This window comes from Trichosurus vulpecula, chromosome 1, assembly GCF_011100635.1.
Source record: "Trichosurus vulpecula isolate mTriVul1 chromosome 1, mTriVul1.pri, whole genome shotgun sequence".
Taxonomy (NCBI): domain Eukaryota; kingdom Metazoa; phylum Chordata; class Mammalia; order Diprotodontia; family Phalangeridae; genus Trichosurus; species Trichosurus vulpecula.
Genome location: NC_050573.1, coordinates 162,581,993 through 162,601,951, shown reverse-complemented (window position 1 = coordinate 162,601,951; position 19,959 = coordinate 162,581,993). Strand labels below are relative to the sequence as shown.

Below are 19,959 nucleotides of genomic sequence, written 5' to 3'. Positions count from 1 at the left end.
TGTAATAAGTAAGAAATGTGTTTCATATTCTGCTCCTCTGAACCATCCATTGATTTTTTGATTACTCAGGTTTGAGCTTCTTTTGTATCCTTTTTTGAAATTAATGCTAAATATTTATCATTATACAATAATAATCCATTACATTAATATACTATAGGGTATTTTTTTCTAGTTGTTCCCTAACTGACGAGTAGCCAATTTATTTTCAGTTCCGTGCTCCTAAAAAAGTTCTGTTTTGACTATTTTGGTATATAATAAGCCTTTGTTTCTGACTTTTATTATCTTCAGATAGACAGTATGGAGAGTTTAAATGCTTATTTTATATAATTCCAAATTGACATATAGAGTATTTAGAACAATCTATATTTCTTCCAACATTGACTATTTGTATTTTATGTCACTTTTATGAGTGTTGAATATATGTTAAAACTTGAATTATTTTAATTTCCATTTCTCTATTAGTGATTTGTGAAGGTTTTTAAGGATCATTTATAGCCTGTATTTCTTTAAACTTTTCCTATCAATTGAAAATATGTATTGAGGAATGGCTCTTGGAATTATAGATTGGGTCCATTCTCTATTTTTTGTATCAGATTTTCATTGGTGGTACTTGATATTGTCATAACATTTCACATGTCTGTTTTGAACTTATTTTATATATGGTGTGAGATATCAGTCTAAAAGAAATTTCTTTTAAAAAGCTTTTTAATTTTCTCACAAGTTCCTGTCAAAGAATCTTCCCTCTAGCAATTTATGTTCTTGAGCTTATCAAACAATAAGCTACTGCTTTCAATTGCTTCTATTTCTTGCTTACCTAATTTATTCCACTCAGCTACTCCTCAACATTTTAACCAGTATGAACTAGTTTTGATGTGTTGTGCTTTATAACATAGTTTGAGGTCTGGTCATGTCATGTCACCTTCATTTGTACTTTTTCTCATAATTTCAATTGAGGTTCCAGACCTTTTGTTCTTCCAAATGGATTGTTTTTTGAGTAGTTTTAAGAAGCTATGGCTGTCTCCATTTTTTTTAATCAAACAGCCCTATCCATAAAAAAATGAGCACAAGCTCTCAATGTCATATATATGGATATCTACATTTACTTTTTTATAAATTACATACTGCACTAATAATTTTGTATATTTTGAAATTCACACAAACATAGGAATTAAAAAGGAAATTTGATCTGATATTCAACAGAGAAATACTGGGAGATTAAAAGATTAAAGTATGATAGCATTGGAGACAATCCTCATTCTTGGTTATCAGTATAAGGATTGGATGAGGCCTATCTTCTCATTAGTTGATCATATAACCCTCTGGATTTTGACATGGCTCTCCAGTGCATTTTGGCCCCCAGTTTGGAGACCATTACTATAAAGTATCCCAAGGTAATTTGATTGGTAAAGCAATCAATCTGCAAATAGGTTGGGTCATTTTTTTTATATTGGAATAGCTCAACTATAAGCCCTAAGTATCTCTTTGATCATTTAAGTTTTCCTTTATTTCTCTACATTTTGAGACTTGCTATGTTAAGTATGAAATATATTGTACATTTTGTAGCTATTTATCGTAGAATTTCTTTTTATTATTTCTTTCTGGATTTTTTGTTATTACTACATATAAATGGCAATTGGATCATTTCATTCTGAGTTCAGATTCCTTACTGAAGGTGTTAATCATCTCGTTTAGTTTCTTTACTTATTCTCTGGGTTTTTTTTTAAATATGGCATTGTGTCTACACACTTCATTTAAGGAACTCATATTCTCACAAATACGTACAAACAAGATCTATGCAAGAATATCAGAGATAAGTCATTAGCTTTTAGGGAGACTACTTCTTACTTAAGTGGGAAGATGTCTTGCAGAAGGTGGGATTTAAACTGAAACTTAAAGAAAGCCAAGGATGCTTTTTTCCCCTTTGATTTTTTCCCCTTTTCCTAAAAATAGATTGATTTCTCCATAATCCTCAAAAAAAGCAAATCAACAAAAAACACTTATGTGGCCCTTCTATTTAATCTGTCTACTTTACCAATCTATTGCTGTCTTTCTTCATATACCTGATCCCTCTCCTCTCTTACTAAGAATTTTCTCTTCAAATACTTGGAATCTGGCTTCTCCCCCTCCATAGTGCCATTCCTTCATAGATCAATCTATGCTCTAATCAATGCATATAAATAGAGGTTTTAGGCTCAGAATTAAATAAGTTGAGGGACTTCCTCCATTGATCCAGATTTCACTTTATTCATGACTTCTTGATTCTTACTCATGTCCTCCATTAATCACCTCAAAAGCATGTATCTGGGTGCATTAAAGTCCTTTCTTTAGACCTTTAAACCTTTTCTAGGTACTAGCACATAACAGCTTACATATCTGTTGTTATCCCTTAGTTTTACTATGTGACTGTCCAACTATTTTTTGAAATCATAAATTTCTTCATTACCCTTTTTGCCACTTATTGCGTATAAGTCATCGTACATAATATGTATGCTACAATACACTTTGGCTTATCATACATCTCTTTACCCCTCTCTGGGTGACCTGATTTTCAAAATATTTTTGAATAGCATTTTTAAAATTTTGATTCATAGCCACAAAAAGATGGATTATTATGTCGGGGAAAGTTTATAGTACTTTGCAATTTTCCAAACGCAATAAAGCTTCTTGCATTTTCCTATTCTGAGTCAAACACATTCTCCATCTGCAGTGCCTGATCAAAGCTTACATACAGGTAGACAAAAGCAATGGTTGCCCATCCAACTGTGTACCATAATCTGTTCAATAGGCATAGTTATTATTTTTTCTGATGCATAATGATAGACAGATAACTTATGAGTTCTCATGGGCAAAATCAATTCTATAGTTCAAAACTGAGAACACTGGCCTTATAGACATGGGGTCACAAGTTTGAGTTTCACCAGAGAACTTATTGTTTATAAAATATATCCTAATATATTGAGTTCTTATCCTGTTAGTTTGGCTCTACAACGTATCTTTCATTGATCCTGAGAGTTAGGGTTAATCTCAATCAAGCACTGTCCTTTGGAAGATGACTTTCCACAGGAGCTGGGCCTCAGTGAAGAATCAGAAGAGAAAAAGCCTGGATCTTAATTTAATAATTGGTTATCAATATAATAGAAAAATAATTCTCTCATCCAGCTATATCCTTTATCTTGACCCTCCACTCTCGTATTTCTAACTGTTGATTAGACATATTGAACTGAATATCTTTGAGATATCTTAAACTAAATGTGTCTAAAACTTAACTCATTATCTTTTTCCCCAAATCCTCTCTTCTTCCTTGCTTTCCTATTACTGTTGAAGGTACCACTATCTTCCCAGTCACTCAGGCTCACAACCTCAATGTCGTCTTAGACTCATAACTTATGTACTCTCCACATCAAATCATTTGCCAAATTCCTGTCATTTCTACCTCTGCAACAACTCTAAAATACTCCCTCCTCATGTCCTCTGACGTTGACACTTGGCTCATGTCATCTTATGCCTAGACTATTGCCGTAACCTTCTGGTTTTTCTCCCTGCCTCAAATCTCTCCCTGTTTCAGTCTGTCCTCCACTCAGCTGTCAAATTGATCTTCCTAAAGTGCATTTCTGATGATGTCCCTCCTTTCCCTTACTCAATATACTTTAATGGCTTGCTATTACTTCCAAGAACAAATATAAAACCCTCTTTTGGGCTTTTAAAGCTCTTTATAACCTGGGATTTTACTACCTTTCTAGTCTTCCTATACCTTATTTCCCTCCATTTACTCTAAGATCCAGTGACACTGACCCTCTGCTGTTCATTACACCTGTCACTCCATCTCTTAAATCCGTGCATTTTTTACTGGCTGGCTTCCATTCCTGAAACTGTCTCGCCCCTCATCTCCACTTCTGCCTTCTTGGTCCTTTTTAACCTTAGCACCTTTCCTCTGAGTTTACCTTTAATTTATGCTGTATATATCTTGTTTGTGAATGGTAACTTGCACATTAACTTCCCCATTACACTGTGAGCCCAATAGTGGGGACTTTTTATCTTTTTGCCTTTCTTTTTATCTCTTTTGCTTAGCACAGTGTCATAGTGGTTGGCACAGAATAGGCACTTAATAAATGTTTGCTGACCTCTTAACTCAACTATTCCTGCCTTAGATTATATGATTCAGGAGGTTATTTATAGCTATAAATTCAATGATTGCCATATGGTTGCTAATCATGGAACTCCATGATCTCAAAATTATCAAATTGCATGTGATTCAAACTACAAAAGACCCATGGCAGGGATAATTAATTGATAGGATTTGGGGCAAAAGATGATGAGTTGTTTTGGACATGTTGATATAATACATAATAGATGTAATTAGACTGAATCTTATTACCAATGATGTCATATGCAAGAAGCCTCTATATGATGGAAAAAGAAGGTGGGATGAAATAGTAGGGACAATATGCTAACCCCACCCCCCCATACAAGTAGGATAATTTTTCCTTTCATGTGAAGTCATCTTTTTATTGTACTATGTTATGGGAAAGCTTGTTTTATTCCATAAATTAAAAATTAAAGGAAAAAAGCTATTGGGAACATCTTCCATTCTTGATTAGATCAGGCAACTAAAGGTTTGAGTCATTTATTTTGCTTTTTGGTCCCTGAATCAACAAAGACTCTAGTGTGATCTCAATACGTTTTAAGGAAAAATTAATCCATTTAGGGGAAGAAGTTGGCTATTGTATAGCTATTCACTCAATGAGAACCAGGTTAAACATATTTGATAGGTCAAGGAGATAGATACATTATCATGATGAAATATTAAGTGACACAGCAGAAGGAGCCTCTAGCACATTGGGCAGGCCTGTGTAGAAGACTTACAAAAATAAATGGAGAAGAATTATATAGGAGAATGATAGCTGTGATAATAGTCATAGTAACTGACCTTAATATATAACTATTTAAGGTTTGCAAATCTCTTTACATACACTATCTCATTTGATCTTCATAGCTCTATGAGGTTATTGATAGAAATGTTATTATCACAGGATCATAGCTTTAGAGTCCTTGGAGATAATCTAGACAAATCCTTTCATTTTACAGTTGAGGAAATTGATAAAGTTAAGTTACTTGTCTAGGGTCATTCAGCTAGTTAGTGTCTGAGGCAGAACTGTAACCTAGGCCTTCCTGACTTCAAGTCCATTTGTAATCCATACTGTACTACCGAGTACCTACACTGATGTGATCACAGATATACTGAAGCTTTCAAATATCATCTTTCATTTTGGATCAAGAGATCTAGTTTTGATATTCTTAATATATTTCTTTCTGAATAACTTAGTCGAAATGATTGGAAGTTGAATAGTTGATAGGATGGGAGTGTAATGTTTATCACTCTGTTTCTTCTCCATATGTTTACATTGCATCTCAAAGCAGTTGTCCTGGTTTATTCTTTGTATAGTCCTGGTTTATGTTCCATTTTCACAATCTAGGTCTTTGTGACCTTAGTGACACAAAGCCACTTTGGCTTAGGTGATCTGCTTTGGGGAATTCTATATGCCTGGAAATTTACTATAGCCCTTCATCTACTGAGACCATCATTACTCAAAGAGGAAGAGGAAGGTATGCTAAAGGAACAGAGGTTTGACATCAGTAATACAAAAAGACAAAGTAGAGCAGACCGGCTGAATTGGAAGAGCAAAATTAGTTCCTATGGTGGCTTTCTTTATTATGGTCCTACGAACATGTCTAGGAAAACCTGAAGGTGAAATGTTAGAAGTTGAAATTCTCCTCAGACTATTACAAGCAGCTCAGACATTGTTAGGGGAATTTGGTGCAGCCGTACTTGTACAAGCCAAGTATCTTCGTTGGAGGAAATCTCTAACAGTGCCCAGATCCCTGGTGAGCAGGCTGTATTTATGGATTGTAGTCAATTCTATATCTACTTTCTTGGTGTGCTCCCCTCTGCACTTGGAAGTTATCAGATGTAATATCTACAAATGTCACTAAGATGGAAATCCTGGGGAATATTAAATGAAACCTCTCTGGGAAAGAGACTTTGTGTAACTGAATGTAAATAATGTTATCTCCAAAAAACATGTCCTTCACTATGGAGAACAAGGCCTTTTCTTGGTTTAAAAACAGCAGCTCTAATCTTAGTTACTGAATTTGCTTCAAGCACAGAAGTCTGGAAGCCAAAGGCAGTGAGAAGAAGGCAAGAAGAATAATCACAAGAACTTTTTAAAGTTCCTTTCTCTTTTTAGAATTTTTTAAAACCTCCCCAACATGATGTTTTCACACTGTTTCTGTCTCTCTGTTGCTCTTTTTCCATCTTCATCTACTCCAATGCATCCGCATACACATCTGCTAATTTGTAATGAGAAATACATTAAAAAATCATGGATACTGAATCTACAAGGCTTAAAGTACCTTAGAGGGCATCTAATCCAACCAGTCTTCCTCATGACGTTCTCAGCAAGTAATCTTCCTTTTTATATTCAATGATCTCAAGTGATGGGAAATTCACTAATAGTTACCAAGACAGACCATTCAACTTTTGTGTTGATCTATTTTTTCAAGATTAAACAAAGAATGAAATTGCTTTATTAGTGAATGATGATATTCATGATGCTTCCATAAAACCCTCCTCAAAATCCTTCATTACAGTAATTTAAATTTTATATTTATTTCATTAAATATATCTGAATTGCATCAAGGTAAAGTTTAACAATCATTTAAAAATTTTGTCATCTAAATTTTCTCCCTCACTCAACTCCTTTTATCCCTCCTTGGGAAGACAAGCAGTTTGATTTCAATTATACTTGTGAAGTCATGCAAAACATATTTCCATATTGTTGCTCTAATTTTTTAAGGAAAATTTTCCTTATATTAATCCAAATCTGATTTAGAGGGTCACAAATTTATAGTGGAAGAGACTTTTATTCCCTCATTTTAGAGATGAAAAAACTGAGAGTCAGACATCAAATGACTTGTTCAAGTTCACAGTTTATAAGTAGCAGAGCCAGAATTTGAATCCAAACCTCTGACTCTAAATCCATTGGTCTTTTCATTATTCCACTCACATGATATTAGTCTTTTAAATATTATATATTTATAATTATGTCTTTTAAAATGTCTTTTAAAAATTTTGTCTTCCTCTCACTGCTCAACCAATTAAACAATTTAAAAATCCTTTCATAACAACCATGCAATAGTCCCGTGAAACAAATTCCCACATTGCCAATACTCAAAATCATTATGTATTTTCAGTCCATCACCTCTCTGGAAAGAGGTGGGTATCCAACCAATGTTCCTGCTTTTGTCTTTTGAGACCAAGGAAAATGTGTCTAGTCATCCTTCTGCATGACAACAGAAATATTTGAGAATGTCTTCATGTCCCCCTTAAATTTACTGTTCTTTTGGCTAATCTTCTGAAATTTATTTTATCAGTCTTGATTTGTCAAAGCATCAAGTCCATTCATCACCTTGCTCACCATCCAGTGGACATTTATGAATTCAAACACATTTATCAATATCTTACTATGTGTACTGGAGTGTATGAGGTGTTCATGGAGGACTAGCACCTCTGGCATGAGGGCTTGCTGAGCTCTTTTCAGGGATGCTCATCCACCTTTGGTGTCCCACCATCACCCAAATCTTACATGTGGCTACATGAAGCTGTAACATGGTCAATGGCCACACCTGGGTAACACTGTCTCAGCAGAGGGGCTAAGCCAGGTTGAGTGTAATTGACAGGCTGCAAACCCATTGGTGCATTTGGGGGATGTCTGCCCCTTCCTCTCTCCCCTCACCAAGATGGTGTGCAATCTGAGATAGGCTCTACTTATGATTTCATATTGAACATATTTTCACATTAATCATGATGTAAAGAAGAATTAGAAGTAATGGTAGGAACCATGAGAAAGAAGAAACAAAACAAAACAACAAAAGAAAAGGAGAGCAAATAGTATGCTTCCATTCTCATTCAAACTCCAAAGTTCTTTCTCTGCATGTGGATAGCATTTTTCATCATGAATCCTTTGGAGTTTTCTTAGATCCTTGAATTGCTGAGAAGAGCTAAGTATATGAAAGTTAGTCATCTCACAATGTGGTGGTTTCTGCGTATGACATTCTGGTTCTGCTCATTTCACTCAGCTTCAGTCTATATAAGCCTTTCCAGGTTTTTCTGAAGTCCACTTGCTCATCATTTCTTATAGCACAATAGTATTCCAATATATTCATACACCACATCTTGTTCTGCCATTCCCAATTCATGGACTTCCTCTCAATTTCCAATTCTTTGCCTCCGCAAAAAGTGCTGCTATAAATATTTTTGTACATGCATGTCCTTTTCCCATTACTATGATGTCTTTGAGATATAAACCTAGAAGTGATATTGCTGGATTTATAGCCCTTTGGGCACAATTCCAAATTGCTCTCCAGAATAGTTGGATAAGTTCACAACTCTACCAACAATGCATTAACGTTCCAGTTTTCTCAGATCCTCTCCAGCATTTATCAATTTCCTGTTTTGTCATGTTAGTCAATCTGATAGATGTGATGTGATATGTTATTATATTTAATCCGTTGCTCCAGACTGATAAGAATTTTTTTCAATGCCAATCTGACTATCTGGTTTCTATAACTGTCTGTTGAGGTTGGGCCATCTCAATCAGCCCCAATTTCCTCCTATATAAAATGGGCATAATAATAGTACCTACCTCCCAAGGTTGTTGTGGGTATAGAGTACAATAATATTTGTGAAAGCATTTTGCAGCATTAAAGCATTATAGAAATGCTAGCAATTAATATGATATTGTTATTAATGTGTTAATATGGATATTTATTAATAATAATAACAATAATCTAAATAGTATACACTTTCTCCACAAGAATATTGTGAGAAACTTGGTCAATTGTATTAATGAAATAAAAATATACTGCATTTATGGTATTCCTTTTATTCAATAGCTCAATAACCCTATTAAAAATGAAATTAGGTTAGTTACTCTGGCATGTATTTTTAAAAATTAACCCAATTTGCCTTATAGTGGTTGTTACTTACTTTTCAGGTGCTTCTCAAAACAAAACTGAGAGCATCGTTTCAAATGACTCAGGAAAACTAAGGAAAAAATCACAAGAATGATATAAAAATTCAACTAAGATTATCTTTGATAAGGAAAGAACCTGGGCTTTTTTTGGAATGTTAATATATTTAAGAGTTAATTTATCAGTATACTTGAATTTAAGGAAGTTGCTGTTGTATCATAGGTTACCAGAATGCATAGAATCATGTCTGTGGTGTCTTTGAGCAGCATATAGTTTCCTTCCTTATCTCTTTTAATCAGATCTATCTTTTGTTTTGTCTGAGATTAAGATTGCTACCCCTGCTTTTTTTTTTTACTTCAGCTGAAGCATAATATACTCTGCTCCAGCCTCTTAGCTTTACACTGTGTGTATCCCCCTGTTTCAAATGTGTTTCTTGTAAACAACATATTGTAGGATTTTGGTTTTTAATCCATTCTGCTATCTGCCTCTTTTATGGGAGAGTTTATCCCATTCACATTCACAGTTATGATTGCTATCAGTGTCTTTATGTTTATGTTTTTATTTCTCCCTTTCCCTCCTCAAAAGAGTTTTGATTTTGACCACTGCCTCCCTCCATATTTCCTTCCTTCCAGTTCCTCCCTTATCTTACCCTTTTTGCCTTACTACTTCTAACCACCCTGCCCTTTTCTTTCCCCTACCCCCTCCTACTTAGCCTGTAGGACAAGTTTGATTTTTATACTTATCAGAGTATGTTATTCCCTTCTTGAATCAAATCCAGTGAAAGTAAACCTCAAACACTCTTCTCCCTCCCTTCCTTCCCTCTACTATAATATGTTTTTGTGTCCCTTTATATGATGTATTTTGCCTTTTCTACCTTGTCCTTACCTCTTAACCCAGACCAATCCCTTTGCACTTTTTAATTATGATTTTGCTCATCACATCAGTTAATTTATACTCACATCCTCTGTCTATGTATATCCCTTTTGATTGTCATAATAACTATACCATCCCCAAGATTAGCATATATATGTATATATATATATATATATGTAAAACATACGTAAAACAATATAATCCTATATAAGGGTGTAAACATTTTCTCCTTATTGAATAACAAGTTTTTTTCCCTCCCTGTTTACCTTTTAATGTCTCTCTTGAGTTTTGGATTTGAAGATCAAATTTTCCATTGAACTCTGGCCTTTTCATGAAGAAGGTCTGGAATTCCCTTATTTCATTTGATGTCTATCTCCTTGCCTGAAAAATTATGCTTAGTTTTGCTGGATAGTTGATCCTTGGTTGTAGTCCAAGCTCCTTTGCCTTTTGGAATATCATATTCCAATTTTTCCTGTCTTTTATTGTAGGAGCTGCAAGACCATGGGTGATCCTGACTGTAGTTCCATGATATTTGCCTTGTTTCTTTATGGCTGCTTGCAGTATTTTCTCCTTAATCTGATAATTCTGGAGTTTGATGACAATATTGCTTGGAATTTTCAATTTGGGATCTCTTTCTGGGGGTGATCAGTGGATTCTTTTTGATGGCTCTTTTGCCCTCTGGTTCTAGGACCTTGGGGCAATTTTCCTTGATGTTTTCTTAAAAGATATTGTCTGGGCTCTTTTTTTCATCATGACTTTCCAGTAGACCAATAATTCTTAGATTGTCTCTCCTGGATCTATTTTCCAAGTCAGGTGTTTTTTCTGATGAGATATTTTATGTTTTCTTCTATTTTTCCATTCTTTAGATATTTTGACTCATTCTTGATTCCTTATAAAGTCATTAGCTTCCACTTGCCCAATTCTAATTTTTAATAGATTGTTATCTTCGTTTAGCTTCTGTACCTCTTTTCCACTTGGCTAATTTTACTTTTCAAGGAGTCATTGTCTCTGAACAGATTCTGAAGCTCCTTAATCATTTTGCCAATTTTACTTCTTAAAGATTTGTTCTCATCAGTGAATTTTTTTCCATTTTTTCTTTTACCTCTCTAATTTGGTTTTTAAGATCCTCCTTGAGCTCATTCAGGAATGCTTTTTGGTCTTGAGAGCTGTTCATATCACTTTTGAGGTTTCAGATGTGGGTATAGTGTCAATGCTGTCCTCTTCTGATTTCATATTTTGATCTTCTCTGGCCCCATAATACAATTCAATGGTCTTTTTTACTTTTCTAGACTCTTTCTTCATGGTGGTTGGTTTTTTCCTGGCTTTTTGATTGTATCTCTGCTTCTGGGACCCAGGGGGCTCTGTCCCAAGCTTCTTGTGCTGGGCACTGGGGGCTGGCTTACTGGCTTTGTGTGCTGTGTCCTCTGGTTTTGTCAGCTAGAGGCTCTATAGTGCTGTCACTATATGCCATGTGCTGGTGCTGGTGCTGGAGTTGGCTGGTGTGCCAAGGAAAGAGGACCAGTGAGGTCTTTATGAGTCCCTGGGAGGGGGATGTCACTGTGTGGAGGAGGGATGGTTTGGCTGCTGGAAGTCTCCTCTTCCCCTAGGGCTGTGCTATATAGTATGGGTGGTCTCAGCCTCAGCAAAGGCATACCTGGGTCCTGGTGTTGGTGTTTGCCAGCTCCACCCCCGCTGGGGCTCAGGAACTACTACTGGTCTCCTGAAGTGGGACCTGCTGGGATGCCTCCCTTCTTGTACTGGTCTCCTTCTGCCACCACAAGAGAGGCCATTTCCCCAACCTCACAAGCTATAAGATTACTAAACCTCCACTTCCGGCTCCTCTATTCCAGGCTTTCTCCTAAGGCAGTGTTCTCTGGGTTTATTCAAGGGAGGGATGAGAGTCATTTTACTTGGTCATCATGGCTCCTGGAAGTTCAAGAAGGCGAGTTTCATACCTTCAGACTATGGGCTGAATGCCTTATGAGTAGCTTCTGCTGTGGCCGCAGGATCTGTGCTGCTGTCTCACATAGCTCCAACACATTCCCATACTGGGCTGAGAGGCCTGGAGAATGCCACTGAAGTCAGCAGTTCAGCTCTGGGTCTGCTCCCACTCTTGCTCTGGTATGGTTTCATTCCACGTGCCCAGAGTTCTCCCAGCCGGCTTTGCTGGCTGAGTTCTGCTGCTGCTCCTATTCTGGTAAGGTTGAGTACAGTTTCCATGCCCAGTGATCTCTCAGTCCACAGATCCATCCAGTCAACTCTGTGGAGTCTCCTGGGCTTGAAGTCTGCCACACTCAGTTTCCTAGTGTCTTCTATCTCTCTCAGATCTGCTCAAATTCTTGTTTGACTAATTCTTGATACCTCATAGAGTCATTAGCTTCTATTTGCCCAATTCTAATTTTTAATGAATAGTTTTCTTCAGATAGCTTCAGCATCTCTCTTTCAAATTTGGCCAATTTTACTTTTCAGGGATTCGTTTTCTACTGTTAGATTCTGTAACCTCTCTAATTTGGCTTTTAAAATCCTCTTTGGGCTCTTCCAGGAATGCTTTTTGGTCTTGAGACAAGATCATATTCCCTTTTGTGGTATCAGATGTGGGTGTAGTGTCAATGCTGTTCTCTTCTGAATTCGTATTTTGATCTTCTCTGTTCCCATAATATGATTCAATGGTCTTTTTTGCTTTTCTAGTTTGTTCCTTCATGGTAGTTGCCTTTTTCCTGGCTTTTAAAGTGAATCTCTGCTTTTTGGGCCCTGGGGGCTCTGTCTCAAGCTTCTTGTATTGGAAGCTAGGGGCCTGGTTACTGGCTTTGTGTCTGTGGCCTCTGGTTCTGTCAACTAGAAGCTATATACTGCTGCAGCTCAGCTGGTGCTGTACCAAGGTTAGAGGTCCAGTAAAGTCTTTCCTAGTTTCACTGGGGTTACACTGAAGCTCACAGCATGAGGTGTGGGAGAGGGATGGTTTGGCTGCTGGAAGTCTCCTCTGCCCTTAGGGCTGCACTGTAGCAGGGGTGGCCTCAGCCTTTGTCTGCACTGGTGTCTGCCAATTCCCCTGGCTGTGCAAAGGCATGCCTGGGGTCCTGGTGTTGATGCTTGCAGGCTCCACCCCTCTGGGGCTCAATAACTCCCACTGGTCTCCTGAGGTGGGGCTTGCTGGAATGCCTCCCTTCCTGCACTGGTCTCCTTCTATCACCCCAGCAGGGGCTGTCTCCCTAGCTTCCCAAGCTAAAGACTGCTGAGCCCCTACTTTGGGCTCCTCTATTCCAGTGTTTTCCTAAGGCAGTATTCTCTGGGTTATTCAAGGGTCATCATGGCTCCCAGAAGTTCAAGAAGATGAGTTTCAAACCTTTAGACTGTGGGCTGATAGCCCCGAAAGTAGCTGCTGCTGCTGCCACAGTCTCTGCACTTTTGTCTCACCTAGCTCTAACAGATTCCTGTCCTGTACTGAGAGGCCTGGGGAATGTCACCACAGCCAGCAGGCTGGGCCTGCTCCCATTTCGATTTGGTCAGGTGTAGTTCTGTGTGCTCAGCACTCTCCCAGTCTGGAGCAACAGATCTTTCCTGTTGACTTTCTGGACTCTCCTGGGTTGGAAATCTTACACACTGTGTCTCTTAGTGGATTCTACCTCTCTCAAATTTGTTCAGATTCACTTTTTTAGAAGTATCTGAAAGAATTTGTGAGAAAGCTTGGGTATGACCCTGCTTGCACTTCTCCACCTTGGCTCCACTCTCCATTGCGCTATTACACTTCAGGAAAGAAGTCTAATATCTGCTTCCTCCAGTTACTGAATTTGAATTCCATCCTTAATGCTCTGTTCAAACGACTTTCACCAAAGTCACACATGACTGCTTTTTCAATATAGTGAAATTAAAAAAAAATTCTTCTTCTTCCTCTTACTTGTTCTGTGTTTTCTGACACTATTGATTAGCCCCAGTTTGAAACATTTTCCTACTTTGGTCTCTGTGTTTCTGCTTTTTACTCGGTTCCCTTCTTACCTAACTGACTGGTCTTTCTTGATTCTTCACCATCCTCACAACTCCCAAGTGTATGTTTCTCCTAAGGCTCTATCCTCTGCTTGCTTCTTTCTCTCTCTGTAGTTTCTTTGATAAACTTTTCCACTGACTTCATTAGCCTCTTGTGCAAATGACTTCCAAATCCATCCATGATCTTACCTTCAGTCAGTCGATCAGGAAACTTTTATTAAGCACTTACAATATATTATAAATGCTTAGGTGGGCCCTAGGAACACAAAGACAGAGATGAAAATAGTTCCTGCCTGCAGGGAGTTTACAGCACTAGGGAGACCATATAACAATATATAATCAGTAATAATAATAGCAATAAGATAATAACAAACTAGCATTTATAGAAAGCTTTAGGGTTTTATAAAGCTCTACACATGTCATCTAATTTGATCCTCACCACAACTTTGTTGGGAAGGTGTTATCATTATCCCCATTTTAAAGTTGAAAAATTTAAAGTGCACAGTGAAATAGCTAGTATTAACTGAGGAAAGAATTTAAGTCATCTTGATTCCAGTTCCAATGTTCTGTTTGCTGCATCACTTTTCCACCTAAATAACCCACAAAATGTCCTGATTCTGCTGCTCACTACTTATGTGAAAGCAGATAAATGATTACATGTCTTTGTACCTCAGTTCATTCATTTATAAAACAAAGGGATTGGACTTAGATGAAGTTCAAGATTATTTCTTGCCCTGAATCTTATGATCTTCTTTGATACAGGATGGAAAATTGAATCAATCATCTTTCCCTTAACATTGTCCCTCTTCTTAATTTCCCTTTTTCTGTTAATGGTATTTCCATTGGACTAGTCATTGAGTCTTATAATCATCATTTTTAAACAAATTTTTATTTGTATTTATTTAGTTGGTTTTCACATTGGCTAAGTTTCATCATATAGCTTCTTTCTTGTAGAGCCATACCATATAACATATTTTTAAAGAAGAAAAAAATCAGTATAACAAAAAATCTGACAATATATTATACAATTTACATATATAGACCATAATTCTATGAAAGAGTGGTGAAGGATATCTTCTCATATCTCTTTTTTGGAGTCATGCTAGTTCTTTTTAATTTTGAAACATCCATTTTTCTATTGTTCTGCCTTTTTCTTTTAATTTACATCATGGTAGTCATTATGTATATTGTTTTCTTGTCTTTTGTTACTTTATTTTGCATTAGTACATGTAAATCTTTTGATGATTCTCTGTATTCTTCATATTTATAATTTTATAGCACATTATATTTCATTATATTCATGTACCACACTTTGTCTATCCCCTAATAGGCATCTACTTTGTAGTACCTAATAGATAAGCATCTACTTTGCTAGCACCAAAGTACTGCTATAAATATTTAGGTGTATTTGGAAACCTTTTTTATTATTATTAATGGCATCCTTGGTATATATGCTTAATAGTAGAATCTCTGGATGAAAGGTTAGGGACATTTTAGTCACTTTATTTGCATAATTGAAATTGCTTTTCAGAATGGTTGTAGTAATTTATAGCTCTACAAATGATGCTTTAGTGTGCATGGATTCATTTTAAAGTCCTCTCACCTCTTCATTGAGTCATTTCAATGTGTAACAAGTCCTACCTTAATGATATTTCACATATCCATTTCCTTTTCCCCATTCATATGGTTACTTGGTCTGGCCATGCCACTTTTTGTTCTACAGACTTCAAGGTTTACCATTGCTTCAAAGATTAAAAAAAAGAAAAAGTAAAGAAAAACCTTCTGACTGTATTTAAGGCCCACTATAGTGTGTGTGTAGCCAAACTTTCCTGCATTTTGTTTCTCCCTTTCATGCAAGTTTTTTTGCCCCAAATAAATTATATCACTAGTTGTTTTTGTTCTTTTGATTTCATCCTGTATTTTCCCACCTAAATTGTCCACCCATGCCTGAAATGCACTCTCTACTCATTTCTGCCTTTTGCAATCTTCAGGTGTTTTTTTTAACCTCCTCCTTTCAGCCTTCTCTGATCTTCCAACAGATGGATCATTTTGTCTTTAAATTTTCTTAGGTTGTTCCAATCTTTCCTTTATACCATCACATTCTACCTTGTATGATGCTTATATTGTAAGTGTGTGTGTGTATGTGTGTATGTACAGATATATATACTTATATGTCTGTAGACATATATATGTGCATACATATGTACATAAATAGATATACCCTTCTGTTAGAGGAGAGAGAGAGAGAGAGAGAGAGAGAGAGAGAGAGAGAGAGAGATCTGTCTATCTCCCCTGCTCTTAGATTTTAAGTTTGAGGAAAGGGATTATATAACTTTTAACCTTTGTATCCTCAGTGACTAACACAGATTGTCCATAATTGTGATTGATATGCCTGAGAAATGAATTGAATTGAAATAGTGTAAAACAATCCATTCAGGTACAGTGTGGAGTCTGATCCTTCAGTAGTAGCATTACAGTTCAGACATACAAGATTACTTTGTCAGGTCTCCCCCTTCTCCAGTGTCACCACTACTGCTTCCATACCTTCTTATAATTTTAAATGCTAGAATAAATCACTTTCCCTTTTGTTTTCTTTACAGCTTGGTCCCTGGAGTGGCTTTGGCACACTGATAGAGTTGCCTGAACCTAAGGTGGGTTCAAACTTGTACTCTCTTATCATGGAAGATGATTGTGAACTTCTTAAAATCAATGCAAAGGAGTATGCCAAGGTTAAAGAGGTATGGTGAGCATGTTCCCAGATGTAAAATAGTCATATGTAATATAGAAAATACAATAACATTACAAATTACATCATTATATTAGATATCATACTATGTGAGAAAATGCAATATACCATATGCTATCTTATGTGTATATATGTATTGTACATATAGACATATATAGTTTTATATATATATATATAATTCTTTTAGTCATATATACTTATATATTATATTGTATATGCTATAATATACAATTTAATGAATTGTATAATATAATGTGTAGTATATTGTAACATACATTATCTTATATTCTACTATCATTAAAATATAATATCTTATATATGTATACATATAAATATATATCATTATTTAGTATTTCTATTTATTTATATATGCTTATATATTATTACAATGTATTACATATTATAAAATATAACATACCATTGGATGAATTATATACTATGTTTTATTATACTATATTATAACATCATATTATATTATGTAATGTAAATTATAATGTATTGCATATTATGTTACATAATATGCAACATATTGTGATATGTGAACATATATAAATAAATAGAAATATATGTGTTTATATGCATAGATACTTATATAAACATAGATCTATATGTGTGTATGAATATTGTGTACATAGATACATATATACATGCATATCTCTCTATCTATCCATCCATCCATCCATCCGTCTATCTATCTCTCTATCCATCCATCCATCCATCCATCTATCCATCTATCTATCTATCTATCTATCCATCTATGATGACATGGCTGTGTTTCATGTATTAGGGATGCTCTTTTGTGTATGTCATAGTACAGTCAGATCTAATGGGACTCACTATTCTTTTTGGCCAATTCAAATTCAGTAAACATTTATTAAATGTCTTATGCTAGATGCAGCAGTATGCAATGTGAAGAATCATTACTGTAAATAGTGTGGGGTTGCTAGCAGTACATTCATTTGAGCCTTCAGATTTCCTCAGATTTCATATTGTAATCATTAGATTTCAGATTTGTGCAGGTTATGAAGGCAGTGAAGTTTTATGATTCATGTCTGCAGAGGGAGACAATGTTAGTGAAGTCCTCCAAAGCACAAAAATGCCCTGACCATTGCGTCACTGCATTGACAATTAAAAACACAAATATAGGTTCCCCCTCTTACTCATCTAAAGGAGTCTGAAATGTTTCCAGGGGCTCAGGTGTTTGTTAAACTTGATCATCAAAGAATACACAGTATAATCAGGGGAAAGACAAAGGGTTAGTGGAAAGTTGCTTTTCAACCAAGCTATGACCATCAATACTCTATTTATTTTCCTGTTACTCCCAATTCTTCCCAGAAGTTTTTTAAAATAATGACTCCAGTAATCTTTTGAACAAGGGTGCGATTACACAGATAGTAAAAATATTATGATCTTGTCTCCTCTACCCCATGAACTTCCTGCAGTACACACATCCTACACAGGGTGTAGCCCAATTCATCTGCTGATATTGCCTTGCAGAATGTGAAAAGTGAATTTTGGTCAAAGAAGAAATTGCTCTGGAGTAGATTGTTGTACCCTGCTGTAAACTTTAAGTGGACTCCTAGAGGGTAAAATGCCCTGGAAACTACCTCCCCCACTGCCATAATGACCTCACGACATAGTGTTTCCATTGTTTTGATAATATTTACTGTTACTTCATATGAGAGTTTTCATTTGTTGGGACAATTATAATAATAATGTAACTTTCTGTGGCACCTTTCTTCATATTGACCCAAGAGAGTTGAAAGTGCAAATGTTGCCTCCATTTTATAGAAGGGAAAGCAGGCTCAGTAACAGTAAGTGAGTTAAACATGGCTCCATAGGTATTGAAGACATAATTTGAACCTGCATCTCCTAACCATAAATTCATGGTTCTTTCTACTTCATCACATGGTCTCTCTCTGTTACAAGGTTTAAGAAGGAAGGAAAGAAACAAGCCTTTATTAAGCTTCTCCTGTGTGCCAAGCCCTTTACAAATGGTATCTCATTTAATTCTTAAAATAACCCTATAAAGTAGGTGCTGTTTTTATCTTCATCTTCAGCTGAAGAGACCGAGGCAGACAGAGGTGAAGGGACTTACTCAGGTTCTCACAGCTTGTAAATGTTTGAAGTTGGATTTGAACCCACATCTTCCTGAATCCAGGCTCAGCATATTATCAGATAAGATATTGTAAAGCGCTTGACCATGCATGTTATGGAGTAAGCACTATATGAATCCTTGTTCCCATTCCTTCCCTCTATCCATTATGCTGTATGGTGGCTATTCACAAAGCAACAATCCTAATTCTTATGGACCCTGAAGACTCGTGCTTCCTTTGATCACTTCTTCTTTACTCTCTTTACTCTTATTAGAACATTCTGGTACAACAGGATCTTTCCATCATGGAACAGATACTTTTGGCTTACTAACTGATGATATCCTGTCCCCATGATGTAACCTGTGTTGCTTACTCATCTCACTCAAGTCTCTCCTCATTCCACTCCACTCTCTACTCCACTTCATCCTCCACTAAGCTGTCAAACCGATTTTCCTAAAGCACAAATCTGACCATGTCACATTCTACCTGCTCTCCCCCATTCAATCAAATCCAGTGCCTCTGAACATACATGCATACGTACATACACTTACACAAATATTTCTCTCTCTGTGTATATATATATGTAAATATATACATACACATATATATGCATATACATATACATGTATAGCAATAGATATAGATACAGATATTATAGCATCACCAATACATTGTGCAGGATTGTGAGGGGCAGAATAGCAGGGACCCTTCCCTTCCATTCCTATGTATTATATATATATATATATATATATATATATATATATATATATATATATATATATATATATATATATATATATATATGTGTGTGTGTGTGTGTGTGTGTGTGTGTGTGTGTGTGTGTGTGTATGTATGTGTGTGTATATGTATGTATGTGTATATGTATATATCTATGTGTATATATGTATATATGCGTGTGTACATATATATGTATATGTATATATATACACATACATACATACATATATATATACACACACATATACACACACATTATATGTATCTTTTAAAGCCCTTAGGCCTTTCATAATCTGACCTCTTCTTAGCTTTCTTGTCCTCTTATACGTTAGATCCCCCATGTACTCTGCGGTACAAGGATCCTGGCCTCCCTGCTATTCCTTGTACAAAATGCTCTATTTACTGACTCCTCACATTTTCATTGATTGTCTCTCATGCTTGAAAGACATCTCCCTCCTTGACCACAACACTCTATCTCCCCTTCTCCTCCTTTAG

General features: G+C 36.0%; 1 protein-coding gene across 1 annotated transcript in view; it reads left to right on the top strand.

Annotated features, from left to right (window-relative positions):
* Positions 1–19,959, top strand: part of CNBD1 (cyclic nucleotide binding domain containing 1) — a 593,156-nt gene that overhangs the window by 428,454 nt on the left and 144,743 nt on the right. Inside the window, 1 exon segment of the mRNA XM_036742093.1 lies at positions 16,485–16,622. Within this exon segment, the coding sequence (XP_036597988.1) occupies positions 16,485–16,622 (138 nt within the window).